Source organism: Oryza glaberrima, chromosome 6 (assembly GCF_000147395.1).
Source record: "Oryza glaberrima chromosome 6, OglaRS2, whole genome shotgun sequence".
Classification (NCBI taxonomy): domain Eukaryota; kingdom Viridiplantae; phylum Streptophyta; class Magnoliopsida; order Poales; family Poaceae; genus Oryza; species Oryza glaberrima.
In genome coordinates, this window is record NC_068331.1 from 11,063,484 (window position 1) to 11,080,263 (window position 16,780).

Genomic DNA, 16,780 nt, shown 5'->3' on the forward strand with positions numbered 1-16,780 from the left:
CTACACGGTCTGGAAGATCGAGAATCATCTTCGTTGAATACTCCGCGAGAAATTGAACGTGATTAACGGGGAGGGCACTAGTGAGGCAGTGCGGTCGTTATAGACCAATTTTGACCGTCAATATAACTATAACAAAGGAGAATTAGCTATGCTTATAATGCATATTTGTTTTAGAATAATATAGTTCCACTTGTACTTGGAGAATAAATTGTTGCAGGAATAGAGCAAATAAAATAAAGAGAGATAAGGAAAACTCACACTCAAGCAAGCTCAAGATTCCTCTCTACACTTTAGTTTAGTATTTTTTTAGTGCTAAGTAGAGTAGAATAGAATAGTTCTTGGAGTCCTCGGAGTCCCACGGATTTTATTATTTTTTCGGATAGAATCGTCACGTAAGCGCCACGTGGGATGAAGACCTAGTCAATGGAGTGCCACGTAGGCACCACGTCAGCTAAAACCGGAGACAATACTGCGGAGGGACCTTGCTAGCACTGTTTTGTAAGTTGGGGGATGAGTTATACCCGGTTTTGTGGTGTAGAGACGAATTTCGAACTCGGTGACAAATTGAGGGACCTAAAGTGAACTTATTCCTTTATTTATCCCTGCTTCCTGGGCCATTATGGGCTGACTCTGACTGGGCTTGACATCCTGCTATAGTCAAGCTGAAAAGAGCAGAAGGCCTCATCCGACGGACACCCTAGGGCCTGGCTCTCCCGCTCCACCTCCCCGCGGCCGCCGCTCGCCGTTCGCCGTTCGCCGCTCTCCGCCGCCGCAGAGACATGGGTGAGCTCCTCCTCCTCCGCCGCCGCTTGTTCCTCGCCGTCCTCCCCTTCCCTTCCCCTCTGATGTTGTTTGCTGCGGGCGAGGTGCAGGGGCTTACAGGTGCGTGTCGGAGCTATGGAGAAGGAAGCAGTCGGGCGTGATGACGTTCGTGCAGCGCGTGCGGTGCTGGGATCACCGGCGGCAGCCGGCCATCGGGCGCCCCACCCTCCCCGACAAGGCCCGCCGCCTCGGCGACAAGGTCAAGCAGGTCGCTCACTCACCTTCCTCCTCTAGATCCCTCCCTGTGTGTTCAAGCGGTATCATTGGATGGATGGATTTGGCCTTGCTGGTAGCTGTCTCTAGTTTATGTTTTTTTTTTATATTTGCCGCGTCTTATATACCCATATATCTGTTCCTAATTTATTCAAATAGAAGAATTGATCTGTTTTCTGGAAATGGAGGTTTAGTTTTTTGTGAGATCATATCGTCCTGTTTATGTGTTTGATCAACTTGAACCTACTAGTGCCGCCATTTGTAGTTATCCTGTTTAGTTTTTTTATGAAGTAAATTTCACAAAACCACATATGTAGTTTTTTTATGAAACTTGAGGACCATAATTCCCAGGGTTATGTGCCACGTGCCAAAATCCCTATGGTTTTGTGCAACTGGAACCATAATAGATGGGGTTTTATGAAATTTACTCTTTTTTATAGTGTGTTATTTTGTGTTGAATGGAATGGGATGCTGAATAGATAAGTGATTTCTGATAACTATTCGAGGGTACAATTAACTGTTATAAAATTGAAAGATGGATTTAAAGTGGTGTTTAAAAATTCATATACATAAAGTTTTTGCAAAAATGGCACCATTTATGGTTAAATTTATTATTTTTTTATTAGAGCAATTGAGCCAGACCGAGTAACCCATCTTTTCTTTTTCCCTTCCAGGTCCCCTGCCCCCACCGCTTCCTACCCATGGCCGCTGCCGCCGCCACCCGCCCCCTCCTCCGGCCCACCTGCTCTGTTGCTAGATTCAACACGCGCCGCCTCCTCTCCTCCACATCTTCACCTCCACCTCCCAACCGCAGCTCCAACACCAACTCTCCTGTCGCCTTCGACTGGTCTGATGATGACGACAACCCCTCCCCACCTCCAATGGAAGCTAAAAGCCCCAATCTCCCGCCGCCATACGACCCCTTCAGCAAGAAGCCCGCAGTCATGGAGCCATCTGACCCCACGAACCTCCAGGAGGTCTTCCATCGGATGCGCACCGAGGGCCTCACCGACTATGCCATCAAGATGTTCGACGGATTGTCGAAGGACGGGCTCACCCACGAGGCACTGGAGCTCTTCGCGATCATCAAGGACAAGGGTGCCATGCCCGATGTGGTCGCGCACACTGCCGTCCTAGAGGCCTATGCCAATGCTGGCCCCGCCCATTGGTGTGACGTTGTGCGCACCTACGACCGTATGCTCGCGTCAGGGGTCACGCCTAACGCGTATACGCTCGCGGTTCTGGTTAAGGGGCTTGCAGCTAGCGACCGGTTCACGGAGGCTGGCAAGTACATAGTGGAAATGCTTGACCATGGAATGCGGCCAAATGCAGCGACATACCTGGCTGTGTTTGAGGCATACGTGAGGATGGAGAAGGTGGAAGAAGGCAGAGTTCTTCTGGAAACAATGAAGAGTAAGGGGTTCACTCCAAGTGAGGAAGCAGTGCGAAGCGGCACGGTGAAGCGAGGGCATGTGTTCAGGGGCATCATGAACATGCTCTTTGACAAGTGATGCGGTATGCATTGTTTCTTGATAGGAAATTGTTGGGCTGTGACTCTTCGTATAGAATGGATGGATATTCTTCTCGGGAAGTGTGTCACCATTCCATTTGGAGAAAATGATCAGATGCACCGTTTTCTTTTATTGTGTCACTGTAGTATCTTAGGTTCTCTGTCTCTACTAGATTTTATTAGGTAGATAGCATTTTCAAGGGATACTTTTGTCAATGTAGGAACATCCCTTGTAACTGTAATTGGCTTAGGTAATATAGTTCTATAACATGTTTTTGGTGCACTATTTTGCTTGGAATTGGCATGGTACATTGGTTTGTCTGTATTTACTGTATTAGTTATGATGTGCTCCCTCCATTTTTTAATATGTGCCGTATATTGAAAATGGAGGGAGTGCCATTAGCAATCTGCTGCTCATGGTTGATAAATTGTATTGTATTGTATTATTTGCTATGATTCTAGCAAAATTTTGTATGGTTGCTCCCATTTTTTAGCCGACATGTTGTATGCATATGCTGCTGTCTGATTCACATTTGAATGTTTTGGCACTATATTGTTAATCTAGATATAGTGCTGAACTACTTTTTTTACCTTGCCTTCAGGGCTATGTGGTTTTACCGTGTCCGAGTCGGCGTGGTGGCAGGAAGAGGCCAGTGCCCAAGGGTATCGTTTACAGCAAGCCCAAGCACCAGGGTATCACCCAGCTCAAGTTCCAGAGGAACAAGAGGTCAGTTGCTGAGGAGCTGCTGGGCGCAAGCTGGGTGGACTCAGGGTGCTCAACTCCTACTGGGTGAACGAGGTATATAGCTTGATTTCATCTGGGATCTCGGGAAGACGACATCAAAATCATGTCTGCTTTTCTTTAATTCCTCGGTTTTTCCATTGTTGGCTTAACACAGGACTCCACCTAACTTTGAGATCATCCTTGTGGATGTTGCTCACAGCGCCATCCGCGACGACCTAAGGATCAACTGGCTCTGCAAGCCTGTGCACAAGCACGGCGAGCTCCATGGTCTCACCTCTGCTGGCAACAAGTACCGTGGCCTGCGCGGCAAAGGCCACACTCACCACAAGGCTAGGCCTTCTTCCCCAAGGGCGACCTGGAAGCGCAACCAGACCGTCTCTCTTCGGCGCTACCGTTAAAAGCTTATATATGCTTTCTTGTTTTGTTATAGTGCAATCCGTTTATTTTTGGTGTTTGTGTTTCTGAACGACTGAACTATCTTCTAGCCTAGAAGAACGGACTCATCTTTTCGTTTATGTTTATTCTTATCAGTTAAAATTTGAATTTTCAACCTTAAATTTGAAGCCGATTTTGAGGTTTTCATCGAAGTTTATTTTTCAGCCTTTGCTTTTACATCGCTAAGAACATATATATAAAAGTTTTATTCACAAATTATTTTTCATTTGCAAATATGCCGTTTGGCTTATTCCGCAGATAAGCGGAGCTCGAAATGTTGTGAAAAACGATTCTCTATTTGTCTATTTGCCTGTGCTGGGACTAAGAATGAATGAGTCAGTTACCGAATGTTCTGTGAGCTGTTATAGTTTGGAGTATATTCTCGTCTGTCTCAAGCAATTGGTAGAACAGAAAGGCATTTTCAGTTTGTTATTCGTAGCTGCTGTTAACTAAAGGCATTTTCAGTTTGTTATTCGTAGCTGCTGTTAACTATTCGTAGCAAGTGTTTTGAAGCCACTCATACTTAAAAGATCAGATCGCCCAACCCCATTTTATCTCTTGACCTGCCAGTGCCAATATAAGAGATACCCAGAAAGGAAATGGTGGACGATTATTTTGGGATAGGCCCCAATATGAAATTATTGGATGCTAATTTTTACGGACCTCGTGAAGATGCTCTAACCAGAGGGGCAGAGACAAAATCCCATGTTTTCTGAATTTTCTGCAATTCGACTGTCTTATACTCCCTCCGGTCAAAAAAAAAAACATGTTTTCAAGACATTTTAAAATTTTGAAACATCAATATAACAAATCATATGGTAGATTCAGCACGGTAGATTTAATGACTGAACCACAAGCAGAGTGGTAATTAAAATCAAAAGAAAATGCAGAGTCGGGCACAAGCAGGGCAGGGGAAAGGCATTCCAAGAACTTGTACATGTAGCAAACAGGTTAACGAATAGTAATACATACCAGCAAAGGCTATACTACAGAGTCTGATGAGAAGGGGAAATAGTACAGCTGAGGGAACTAATCAAAAGTTGAACTCCACTTACTCTACAGAAGCAAAAGATCCTGCCTGAAGGATGGACGTTATATAATTACTCCTCGCTACAAACACAATACATTATATAGCCACAAATCAATGGAAACATCAGAAACTGTCCTCTCTTTATCTAATATACCATAAGGTTAAAGATCATGGTGTGCTCGGAACCGGATCAGTGCCAGAAATGTGTGAGGATGCGTCTTCCTTAGCAGCTGCTACATTCCCGGGGGAAGCTGTCTTGGCAGAGTCCCTCTTGCCATCCTTTCCTCCAGACCTTCCGTTCTGGTGACCGCTGACCGAAAGTCTCCTATTCGGAGGAGTGCCATTAGCACTGCCATTTGATTTTGCACCAGGTACCTTCTTTGCACTGACTGGTCTGTTAGGGCTCACACGTGAACCAAATGGCCCTTCATGGTCGGTGTTCAGTTGTTGCTCGATGTAGCGCTTTTGTTCCTGGGATGTGAACACAGGTGCGCAACATATAAAATGAAGAGTTAGCAAAACGGAACCTGCTGTCAAAAGCAATTGTGCTGTTGGTCTGTTACAAGTTTTATTTATTCCCTCACAATACCAATCTATACAATGCATGGATTAGCCGTATGCAATTTTCACCTAAATGCTGTCTGCAGAACATATTTTTGGTGTTTTGTGACTTGAAAATACTGACATAATTCATCACCAAATAGAGACATGACTCAACACGAGATTTAAAAGAAATTGATCAACGCTCAAGGGTGATACGTGTTCAAGAAATGGATTCAACATTTAAAGAGGAAGTGGCACTCACCCTCATTCTTTTCTTATCTTCTTCCCTTTCCTGCCTTAGCATGACATATTCATCCAACATAGCTAGAAGAGGTACACCATCATACATAAAGGACAGACCACGGCTCTCCTCCCATGCCCTGGTCTTTGCCACCAGAGTTTCAACAAGTGCTAGAATAAAACCATTCATTACATTAGCCAAACACTAACAAAGCATATGATTAGCAGAATTCATAAATTTACTCAAAACAAAAATGAACGGTACAGTAAAAAAATAAGCCCCATGGACATATAGTGTTCCTAGGTATGAAAAAAATTGCAACTGACTAACTAAGCAAGAGGTTTCCATTGCTGTCATCCAAACATACCTGGAATCTTGTTGACAAGAATCCGAGCTTTTTCAGCACGTTTGAGATTCAGGTGGGCACCTCGGCTTGAGTTATATCTGTTGTCATCCTGCAGAAGGATTTTCAATTCATGAAAGGCTATTTAAAAACAGCATAATTTGGTAATATCACTTAAATCATGAAAGAATAAAAGATGTAATACTTTTGATTTGCTACAACAAAATATCAACTTACCCGGTTATAATCTTCAAGCCAGCTTTCTTCTTCACAAGCAGACATCCATCTTTCAACTTTGTCTAATATTTCTTTTCTACTCAATGCTTCTTCCTTTGCTTTTGATATCTGGCTTTCCATATCTGCAATCAATTCTGATGGTTCTATGTTCCCTGCCTCAATCAGCGCCAATATTTTTTCATGGGCAGCAGCTGTATCTATTACCATGTGAGCACCAGCATAGATGTCTTCCAACTCAGTTTGCTTCTTGAAAGCTATTTCCTTCATCTTGCTGTATTTTAGCTGGTCTAGCCTTTGAACCTCTACCTCAGCCTGAACAATTTGGAAACAGAAAGTCAAATGCAGTGGAAGGATTAGCGTAGCATCAGACAGTAATTGCACCAAAAAAGATTTACTGTTTAATCTCACTTGCTCAATGAGATCCAGGGCAAGAGCTCCAGGTGCAGTGACTTTGTCTACAGAGGCTGATCTGTTGCAGGTGACATGATCAAACATGCTCCTTTCTTGCATGGGGGCATCCATGAGATCCCAAAGATCATAGAGTTGACCAGCAAGCTCTTGAAGCTGAGAACAAGAAGCAAGCCATTAGATGCTATTGTCCATGCAAAGAGTAGTCATATTTCAATAAGACAAGAACAATGATGAAACATATTACAAGAATCAAGAAGAAAAACCCAGCAAATTTGTATAGATCAAAGGCCTGAAAGGCCCTGCTTCTATTGAAAGCATAAAAAAAGAAATACTGCAAATAGAGTATGATTCAATTTCAGTAAGGATTTAAAAATGTTCTTTACCTTGCTTAGTCTTGACTTTTTGTCTTCATTAAGTGTGGCTACAGTCTTGTCAAGTTTTGACAGTGTATCATTGCTAATGCTCTTGCAGTTGTCACCAATAGAGTCATCCAAACTGGGATGAACTTCAGTCACTGTGCTAAGAAAATCCATCCCTAAGACAGTACAGAGATTATGTATCATGCTCACATAATCAAGAACCTTCTCCAACCTATTGCTCTGCAAACCAATTCCCAAGGGGACCAAATCTTGTCAGCAATGGTCAGGCATCACAACTAGCACCAAATGAAGAAATTATACAGGTTACATGTACCTTCTCTTTTTCGAGCTCCTGTAGTTGTGAACGAAATTCTTGAAGCCTCTCAAGTGTCAAATCATCCTCATTAACTTGTGGCGTTGCCACCTTCTCACCCACCTCTGTAGTGCCAGCAATCTCACCACATATTTGATCAATTTGTGACTGAACGTTAACAAATTCCCGCACTCTTTCATTTTTCTGCTTGTTCAACTTCTCAAGTGTTGGCGCTATAGCAGCAAGTTGTTGCTTGATTGTCCCTGACGTCTTCTCAGGCTGCATGCATCGAGCACTCTCTTTTTACTTCAAGTTATAATAATGAAAAACAAGAAACTAAACATTCAGAACGAGGTATTGCCTGACTTCTAAGCTACAACACCAAACTTAACGGAGAAGACATTATTTAGGATAAATAAGTTGCAACTTGCATCACCAATTGTCCTCCGCTGAGCCACTCACGTTGCATCGAACAAGTGACTATTCAATGTGAAGATAATGCTCACTTACAGTTCTCGCTATGGCCTTCTCTCCTAGAGCAGATAAAAGTCTGGCCAGCTCAATCTTCGAGTCATCCAGCGCCTGGATAAGGAGATCCCTAGAGTCGGTGGCCTGGTCAACTTTCCTCTTGTAAACATCCAGGCACTCCTGATCTAACTGGTACAGGACCTTGTCGCGGTCCTCGTCGCTCTCACCAACTTCATCCCATATCAACTGCAGTTGAAAGAACAGAAGCACACCACTATCACAACACAAAGCAAGGCACAAATGCATAAACTAGACGCGAATCGCAAAAGCACAAGCAACAAACCAATCACGCACCTGCAGTTTCTGCAGCAAGGATCCACACGTAATGTCGCCAGCCATCTCAGAACAGATGAACCTGTCAGGAAGCAGAGAGTTAGTACATGATGGGTACATCCCAGATCAGCTTAACTAACAAGAATTAGCACCAAATGCACTTCCAAATTCGATTGGCACCAACTCCACAGTTAGCCATTAAATCTGCCATGCATCGCATGCAAGACTTAATAGTTAAATTAGCAGCTAGTATACAAGTCGTGCTAACACTAAGATCCGACCCCCCATCATTGCCAATAATGAAGACCTAGGCCTACTTTATGAGGATCCTACAGCTAAGATTAAGCTTAAACCCATGAAGAAATCCCCAAACCCCACAAATCCCACACCAAAAAATGCTAAACCCGAATGCTTTTCACCAATTGACCATATTTGACCAAGCAATAATTCCATCCAAAACGTCACGATCTGAGCACACATGGAAGGAGCAAACCTCACAAACAAGCAGATCAACTGCAAACCCCCGAAGCAGAAGCGGATCCCCCACACAACCCACCCCCACTGCCGCCCAAAACTCCCCCCCAAACCCACACCCGCACCCCCACCCACGGCAAAAAAACCCCCGCCCGCATTACGCCCAGCCACTCGAGATCTCGGCATCCATCCATCAATCCATCCAGCAGCCGCACCGCCGCCGCCCACGACGACGAGACGGCACAAGCGTCAAAGCACACCCCAAAAAAAAAAACGAAAAAACAAACTCACCCAGATCGAAGGAGCGGAATGCGACCGCGCCGCTCGAGGCAGAGTGATCCGCGGCGCCCCCGACACACCCAGCGACAGACGAGCACGAGCCCCTTCTTCCTCCCCTAGTGAGTGCTCCGCCGCTCGCCGCCGCCGGCAGGAGAGAGACGAGAGAGAGAGAGAGAGAGGAGTCTGGAGTGAGAGTGAGTCACTGTACTGGACTGGGAGGGCGACCGTCTCTCTCTCGTCTCGTCTCGTCTCGGTGCTAGTAGTACTGGGCTGTTGCTGTTGCTGCCTCGACACGGGCAGGCAGGAGGCAATTATTAATGGGGGAGGGGCGGGGCGGGTGCGGAAGCCGTGGCCCCGCCGCTGGATGCCACCGGTCGCCCCGATCCGACGGCCGCCGTAAATCGGGTTTCTTTCTTTCTTTTTCACCGCGCGGGTCGGGTCGGGTGTCGTGTCGGTGAAAAATATGGGTACGGTATATTGTCACCCGTGTGGGCCCCACGCGTGACAGTAGTTGCGGTAATTCATTCCGCGCTCGTAATAAATAAGGCATTTTCGCGTCTGGTGCCCTCGGGCCGTGTTGATTTAACTAATTAACCGGAGTATTTTGCGGGGCTTTAGTTTTTAACCTGGGTTTGCGGGGGGGGTTGACCGGTCAAAGTTGTCTCGGTGCGTTCTGGGTTTTCCTGTCCTGCGGCGGTTTAATGCGGGTTATTTGGTTTTTCTGTGAGTAAAGATTTTTCGTGCTGACACTGTTACCCATTGATGCGAGTTGCTGAGAGTGAGAGTTACTACTAGCAAAGTGGAGGGACCAGAACAGTACGTGAAATAAAAATTGCTGAAAACTGAAGAAAATTTGAGCTTCCTACAAATGTTCGGGTATATTTTGTACCTATGGCCACGGTACTGGTTAAAGTATACTCTATTAGTACTCGTAAAAAAAGTCGTTTATAATAATATCTAAGTCAAACATTTAAAATATAAATCATGAATAACTCTCAGGTTGTTGAGTTTAAAAATATAAAAACTATATAAATAAATTTATCTTGAAAAATATTTTCATAAAAGTATACATATATATCATTTTTTAATAAATATTTTAATAGAAACAAGAAGTGAAAGTTGTATTTTGGAGACCATGTCATTGTCCAAAACAACTTCCTTTACGAGTACGGAGGGAGTACTATCAATTGAATGCTACTCAATTGATGCATCATTGCTTATTTAATTTGTCCATGGAACAAGCTATTTTTGTTTAAGTTGCATGTGCCCAATATTTGTCATGTGTATATATCTCTTGAAATAAAGTAATATCATACTGCATTACCATGTTACTTGGAAATGGAAATGATAGTGCCATATCCTAGTACATTAGCTATTTTTGACGTGGATATATAGCTAACTAAACTTCAGTTGTGCTGGCCAATTAATACTAACTTGATATATAGCTAAAAGTGAAGACTACAAGTCAAACGATCTCTTTTAAAGCGATAGCGAGAGCCTGCCTATGCAATGTCGAACGGTACTCATATTTTAATGTAAAGGTTGGGACAGAACGTACACTAAATTTTCATAAAGGAAGATATTGAGTAAAGAGGTAATCGCAGAATACAAAATCATGGTAGTATTTTTTGATGTACCGTGAAAATGCAAGAGCCAAGAGGGTAAACTGATATAGATGATCAGTCCTAAAAAGATATGCTAATGAAGAGTGTGCCCGGAAACAAAACAAGCATACCCTCTGGAGAACGAAAAGGAGACACCGAGCAAAGAGAAAAGATTTAAAGTGCTGTGAGAATCAGATGGGTAGACTTTCACTAGATCAGTGACAGTAGCATCACTTTACGGTTTTAGCCACCACTCCTGGATTCTTTAGTGACCTGCTTTGTAGGAGTATTTAGATTAGATCAATCAAAAGGCGATCACCGCCGGCCAACCAACCATTGTTAATACTAAAGCACCCTCCCAACGAGCCTGTAATCAGGTGATCAACAATAGCACTCCTGTACTAAACTACTCCCCCGTCTACTCGACGTTCGTACTCCCCATTTCAGGTTATATCAAGTTTTGTAAAAAAAAATAGTAACAATTTTTTTATCTATGACAAATTTATTATAAAAATATATTTAATTATTGATTTGATGAAACTACTTTAATAGTATAAATAGTACTATATTTATCTATAGATTTAATTAAACTTGAAATAATTTGGTTTTAACTAAAGTAAAAACGTTTTAAGACCTGAAACGAAACGAAGGGAGTATTTTTATCTTTTAACCCCCGTTTCACCTATTGCGTGTGTCCGTCCACTGCGACTGGAGTTGCGCTTTTGTCCTTTTGCGCCGGGATGGATGCGGCACATGGCCCGGCCACGTGCCGCTGCAGATCTCCTCCGATCAATCATGCGCGCCTCACCATATGCTCGTGCCATGCAGCCGCGCCCGTGCCTCTCACGACTCACCACGGGACGCCGCGCGCCGAGCTGAGCGGCACCCGGCGTCCGCGTGTGCGTGTGGCCGGGGGCCGCACCGCACCACCGCGGCGTGATTGCCTCGTATAATGCCGCCGCGGCGGCTGCTGCTGCTGGTGGCTACTGTGACGGGAGCATTTGCCGTGCCGTGCCGCGCCGCGCCCGTCGTCGTGTTGTAGTACTAGTACTACTACTCAACTGTTTGTTGTTGTACTAGGAGTAGAAGAGTCGTGAGTCGAGTCGAGTCGAGTGGAGTCGAGCGTCCGGCGCGTGGGCGTGGGCTCCTCCGCTCCACGCGAGGACGTCTCCTGCAGTGGCTGCTGCGTGGGGGGACGGACGATGGGCTTTGCTTGCATCGTGGGTTTGGTTTCGACGGGGGCACGCACCATGGCTTTTCGGCTTTTTCTTCTCCTGCGGTGGCGGTGATTTGGAAGAAAAGTGGGGGATTTGGAAAGGAAGGTGAACTGTAAGATGTGACGACGAAAGCAGACGGACGGGGACGTCAAAGATTAATCTGCTACAGTACGTACTGCTAGTAGTCATTTGTGGTACAGTTGTGAAACTATTCTGTCGCTCGGGTGACACGATCTCGGTTCTCATTCTCTCTCCCGCTGTCATGATGGGTAGTGGCAGAGCTCCGGACAACTTGATATATTTGTATAGACCAACAACATGAATTCTATATTATCAAAGTATAGTCTCATCGTGAATAATTTAAAGATTAAATTTCATAAAACTATAAATAATTTGATCAACCTATAAATAAATTTGATGAGCAATGCAATGCCAGCTTTGCAATTGATATGTAGTGCTTCATGCAATTTTGTTGAGAAATTATGGACTCTATTAGAAACACTTGGAAAAGCTTATGGCTTTCATACACATTGTTCATCCTACCACTTAACATGTCGCTAAGGTTATACTAATAACTACTGAATATTTTCTAAAACACATCTTTTATTTGGACTTAGGGACAAATTAATAAATTATCATGTTCCAACTATCTGTAGCATTTATATATTGATACATTGGAGAAAAGCATCAGCGATGAAATCTTTTTGAACGACTCGCATGAAGACGTTGCGAAGTTCTATTATAAAGACGGTGCGAAGTTCTATTGATAGAGCAGAAAAAGTTTTTTCCAACCAGGAAAAAAAGAAAAAGTATACCACCACCCACACACCGACAGCGCCAACACACAACTCGGGAGAAGGCTAGCACTGGATCGGCCGCCGCTAAGCGGGACCGACCGCCGCTAGACCAACAAAGGAACACAGACGAGATCGCCCCCTAGGGGATGCCAAAACGACGTCTTCAAGAAGAGAAGCGATGGAAAAAAAAAACACCTCCGCCGTCCGTCGTGCTCAAAGGAGCCGAGACTGGGCTTTCGCCCGGCAACTGCCCTTGAGGGGTGAGACAGCACGACAATGCCCTCAAGAGGAGGAATGAACCATCGTTGTCGGTCTGGCCAATGCCAGGCTGGATTTTCACCCGCCGCTCAACACCTGCGAATCCATGGCTGACGCACCGATGCTCCACCACCACTCCAACTCTGCCGACATGTGGGACCCCTGCACCAGCGTCTCCCGCCGGCCAGTCTTCGTGCGCCGGAGACCGCGCCACATCCACCGGCAGCTCCTACTCACACAGAGGTCGCCTCCTCCACCGCCGGCCGCGCCTCTCGCGCCAAGCCGGCCTTCTCCACCGGACGCGCCTCTTGCGCCAATCCGGCCACCATCCATCGGCCGCGCCTCTCGTGCCAAGCTGGCCTCTATCTCCGCCACCCGCGCCTCTCGCGCCGAGCCGGCCTCCGCTGCCAACGGCTGCGCCACTCTGCGCCAAGCCGCTCTCCGACCCCTCCTCCAAACGATGCCGCGTTGGCCAGATGCAGCCATCTGCCACGCCCTCAGTTCGCCGTCTGAGGCCGCCATGCCTCCGGTGACCGCGGTCACCGCCACCGCAGCCGCTGCTGCCAAACACACCACCGTGCCTCCTCCCACGGTGCCAAAGCAGCCGCTGACGCCACCGCTGCGACGAGCTCCAAGGCCTCTCTTCCTCCGCACCGTGAGCCACCGCCGTTGCCACCATGGGTGTTGCCGCTGCTGCCTCAAGGCACAGCCGCGGCTGCCACTGGCACCGCCGCCGTCGTCCATCACCAGTCACGCCGCCGGTCGCTGCCATCCGCGAGCCTCGCGCCACCGCTGCCGCTGTTGCTCGGCCCGCTGCCGCCAGGCCCGGCGGTGCTGCAACCGTCGCTCGCTCCCAGCGACGCGAGCTCCGTCGCCCGCGCACATCTCGCCGCCGCGGCGGCCGCCGCCAGCAACCGTGCAAGCATCGTCGTCGTCGCGTCATCGCCGCCGCCTCCGCTGGCAACGCGGCGCCGTCGCCGCTGCCTCAACGCGCCGGCGTCGCCGCCCTTGTCGCGCCGCCGCACCATGGCCTCCTCCGCCGCCAACACACCCACTCCGCCCGGGTCCAGCCAAGGGATGGCCAGATCCGACAAAGGCGGCGCCGGATCCGCTGTCTCCTCGCCGGGATGGGCCGCCGCCGCCGTTCGCCGCCTCTCCTGCGCTGAGAAGGGTCGCCGCCATGGAGGGGGCCCCGCCGCCGCCATCATGGCTCACTCGCCGGCTTTCCAGCGGCGAGCTCCGGCGGTGGTGAGGTGGGGGAGGGGGGAGAGGGAATGCGGCGGCGCTGCTAGGGTTTCGCCCCCCGTGTCGCCAGCGCGTGGGCGACATGGGGTTGGGTGGGTCAACGATGAAATCTTGTACTTTCTAACATGATAGATCTTTCATTCTTATTGGATACTCTTATGTGTTCCACATGCATGAGGGTACTGCACAAATACAGGGTCGTGGTCCTCTTATTGTTGCTCACAAGGCACGGACAATGGAGGGAAAGAATGGATGGCAAGCAAAAATAGGCAACATGTCCAAATATTAGTAGGTTGTCATTGAAAAAAAATTAGTTATTATAATATTTTTACTTTGTCCAAATTAAATGGATTTATAGGATGCAAATGTTAGAATTAAATGGGCTAGGCCCAATTAAATCCTAGTAATTCCATGGACTCGTAATTGATGTTAATAGATTAATGTCATCTTGAAAACAAATGAGAAGAGACTGTAACTTAAATAGATTGCTAATTGAGAACACTTGTTGAGTGGTTGAGGTGGTGCTGGGACTGCCACATGCACGCGCGCCAAGCCACTCAGACGGGCCGTGGTGAGGCAGATGGGCGTGCGACGGAGACAGAGACGGTGGTCAAGTGCGATTAAGTCAGAAACGCTATCTCTCTCCCTCAACGTTATCTCTTACTCTCTCCCTCAATGTTATCTCTTACCTCCAACCAAGTGCGGTTAAGTTAGAAACACTCCTCTCTCTCCCTCAACATTGTCTCTCACGTCCAGCCCCCTCAACATTATCTCTCACGTCCAGCCGAGGCAGAGGATTACTGCATCTCTTTGGTTCCATCTTTGAATGGACAATGCCATGAAGTGCCATCAAGTGCGGTTAGGTTAAGTCACGTCTAGCTGAGGTGGAGGATTACTGCTTCTCTTTGGTTCCATCTCTAGATGGACGAGACCATGAAGTTCCATCAAATGTGGTTAAGTCAGAAGTGCTCCTCTCTCTCTCTCTCTCGACATTATCTCTCACCTTCAGCCCTTTCTCTCCCTCAACAGTATCTCTCACCTCTAGCCGAGCAGATTGGTTGTTCTGTTCTGAATGGACGAGACTATGAAGTGCCATCAAGTGTGGTTAAGTCATAAGCGCTTCTCTCTCTCCCAACGTTATCTCTCACCTCCAGCCGAGGCAGAGGATTGCTGATTCTTTTCGGTTCCATCTCTGGTTCTACTTCGAAGGAACTCGGTTTTTTTGTTTTTGTGCAGCTTTGGCTTTCCTCGGTTATGGGTACTTGCGCGCACAGGTACTCAAGAGAAGCAGGCCTTTAGAACTCCGTCAGCTTAAGTACCTGCACGGTAGGCGTGCGATCAAGTTGCGCTTCTTCAGCACGACTACTCTGCTACGTCTCCACTGCTTCCTCCGCGTCAATTTTTTTTTGCATCACCATGTTTAGGGAGAATGGCAGGAATGGTGACACCAACATCAACCCCAACACCAATACCGCCTCTAGATCTAGAGCGTTCTCCGAGTATGTTATTTTAATATTTTTAGTGTTAAATATGTTACTAAATGATGCTATTACTGTTGTTAGCATTTTCATGTTTAGCACTATCACTAGATCATATTTTTATTCACATGTCATATTTAGTATATTGTATTTTATTAAAATATACCGAATTATGATTATATTTCCAACCGTATATCGAGAATGCACAATCTTTTATTTTTTTTATTATATGGAAGATGCACATGCACTGTTGTCACTATGCACACGTTGCACTACACCACCTTCATGAGGGCACCTTCAAGAGATAGAGATCTCATGATTAATCTATGAATAGTATTACATTTTTATTGAAAACACATTCGCACATGTATAATAAGCTATATTAAGATTTGAATTCTCATGGTTGGAACACTGTATTTTTTAATTTGTATTAAATAAGTTATATATTTCTCATATAAACTTACACAGAGTGATATCGATATATTTCGAAATGAAAGGAGTGCTTTGGTGAAATGGATTAGGGGAAATTTTTATCATATTTAATTTGCTATGGTTCTATGTGACTAATTGGTATTTCTATCTCTACATATCCATGGATCTGGATTTGCAATTACGTTGATAATATTTAGATAAAATATTTTAGATGTATACAAACTTTAAATTTACTGTAGATCTGAGGTATGAAGTCATGAGGATTACTTGTGACTTTTTGCACAGTACTCTCTCCGTGTCGTTTTGATTTTTATCTAGTCAAATCTTTTTAAGTTTAACTATATTTTTTTATAATATGTTTATGTTTATTTTGAGTTGGAAATGCTACTATTTTTTTTTTATAAATTTGAAAAAAATTAAAATAGTTTGAATATGAAAAATATCAAAATGACAGAGTGAGTAGGATAGATGGTACATGAAACAAGTTTGATTATGAAAAAAAAATCAAAACTGATTATAGTATAAAACGAAGGGAGTAGGATAAGATGATTTGAGGTTTGAACCTTTGAGGTTGATGTTGACTCAGGTTAGAGTTTAGGGGCCAAATAGAGTAATTTTAAAAATAGAACAAATGAGAGGGGGGGGCGGTTCCATTACGCCCGCGGTGGCCTTGAACCATCCATAGCGCGATCTGCGGTCCAGGATCATATCGCGCGTGCGTGACCAGAATTTTTTACATTTTGGTCCTTTTTGAAAACTTATTTTACAAATAGACCCCTGGGAAAACTTAAACCAAAAATGGTCCTTTTTGGGGCGCCAGAGCGGCTGGCGCCGTACCCCAACATGGCGGCGCCAGCCACACTGGCGCCGAGCCCGTGCCACCGTGGCACTAGGGCTGTCCGGAGGTGCTGACTGGGCAGAACGGGGGCGCCAGCCAAACTGGCGCGGCACCTCATACCACGGCGCCAGCATGGCTGGCGCGCCCCTCCTCTG

The 16,780-nt window shown here is 45.9% G+C and overlaps 3 protein-coding genes across 4 annotated transcripts; 2 read left to right on the forward strand and 1 right to left on the reverse strand.

The window, feature by feature from the left end:
* The first annotated feature begins 686 nt into the window (after positions 1-686).
* On the forward strand, positions 687-3,858 carry LOC127776498 (pentatricopeptide repeat-containing protein At4g38150-like). The gene is made up of 5 exons (XM_052302891.1): positions 687-783; positions 873-1,030; positions 1,710-2,550; positions 3,148-3,344; positions 3,445-3,858. Exons 1-3 carry the CDS (start codon positions 780-782, stop codon positions 2,544-2,546), a joined length of 999 nt encoding a protein of 332 aa, XP_052158851.1. The 5' UTR covers positions 687-779; the 3' UTR covers positions 2,547-2,550; positions 3,148-3,344; positions 3,445-3,858.
* On the forward strand, positions 3,045-3,688 carry LOC127776901 (60S ribosomal protein L15-1-like). The gene is made up of 3 exons (XM_052303468.1): positions 3,045-3,049; positions 3,189-3,317; positions 3,445-3,688. The coding sequence occupies exons 1-3, from the start codon at positions 3,045-3,047 to the stop codon at positions 3,686-3,688; spliced, it is 378 nt and encodes a 125-aa protein (XP_052159428.1).
* Positions 3,859-4,637: 779 nt separating the features above from the next.
* LOC127776497 (65-kDa microtubule-associated protein 1-like) lies at positions 4,638-9,024 on the reverse strand. Of its 2 annotated transcripts, XM_052302890.1 has the most exons (10): positions 8,769-9,022; positions 8,025-8,085; positions 7,713-7,916; positions 7,224-7,481; positions 6,914-7,129; positions 6,528-6,683; positions 6,120-6,431; positions 5,907-5,994; positions 5,561-5,709; positions 4,638-5,226 (listed from the first exon to the last, which is right to left on the reverse strand). In XM_052302890.1, the coding sequence occupies exons 2-10, from the start codon at positions 8,067-8,069 to the stop codon at positions 4,924-4,926; spliced, it is 1,731 nt and encodes a 576-aa protein (XP_052158850.1). In that variant the 5' UTR covers positions 8,070-8,085; positions 8,769-9,022; the 3' UTR covers positions 4,638-4,923. The 2 variants fall into 2 exon arrangements, with proteins under 2 accessions (XP_052158850.1, XP_052158848.1); XM_052302888.1 differs by having other exon boundaries at positions 6,120-6,683; positions 8,769-9,024.
* Positions 9,025-16,780: the final 7,756 nt, after the last annotated feature.

Coding starts and splice junctions, on each gene's coding strand:
- LOC127776498 (XM_052302891.1), top strand. Junction 1,031..1,709: donor TCGGCGACAAGGTCAAGCAG/GTCGCTCACTCA, acceptor TTTCCCTTCCAG/GTCCCCTGCCCCCACCGCTT.
- LOC127776901 (XM_052303468.1), top strand. Junction 3,318..3,444: donor GCAAGCTGGGTGGACTCAGG/GTGCTCAACTCC, acceptor GGCTTAACACAG/GACTCCACCTAACTTTGAGA.
- LOC127776497 (XM_052302888.1), bottom strand. CDS start 8,069: ATGGCTGGCGACATTACGTGTGGATCCTTGCTGCAGAAACTGCAG. Junction 7,130..7,223: donor AGGAGCTCGAAAAAGAGAAG/GTACATGTAACC, acceptor ATTGGTTTGCAG/AGCAATAGGTTGGAGAAGGT. Junction 5,227..5,560: donor AAGATAAGAAAAGAATGAGG/GTGAGTGCCACT, acceptor TTCACATCCCAG/GAACAAAAGCGCTACATCGA.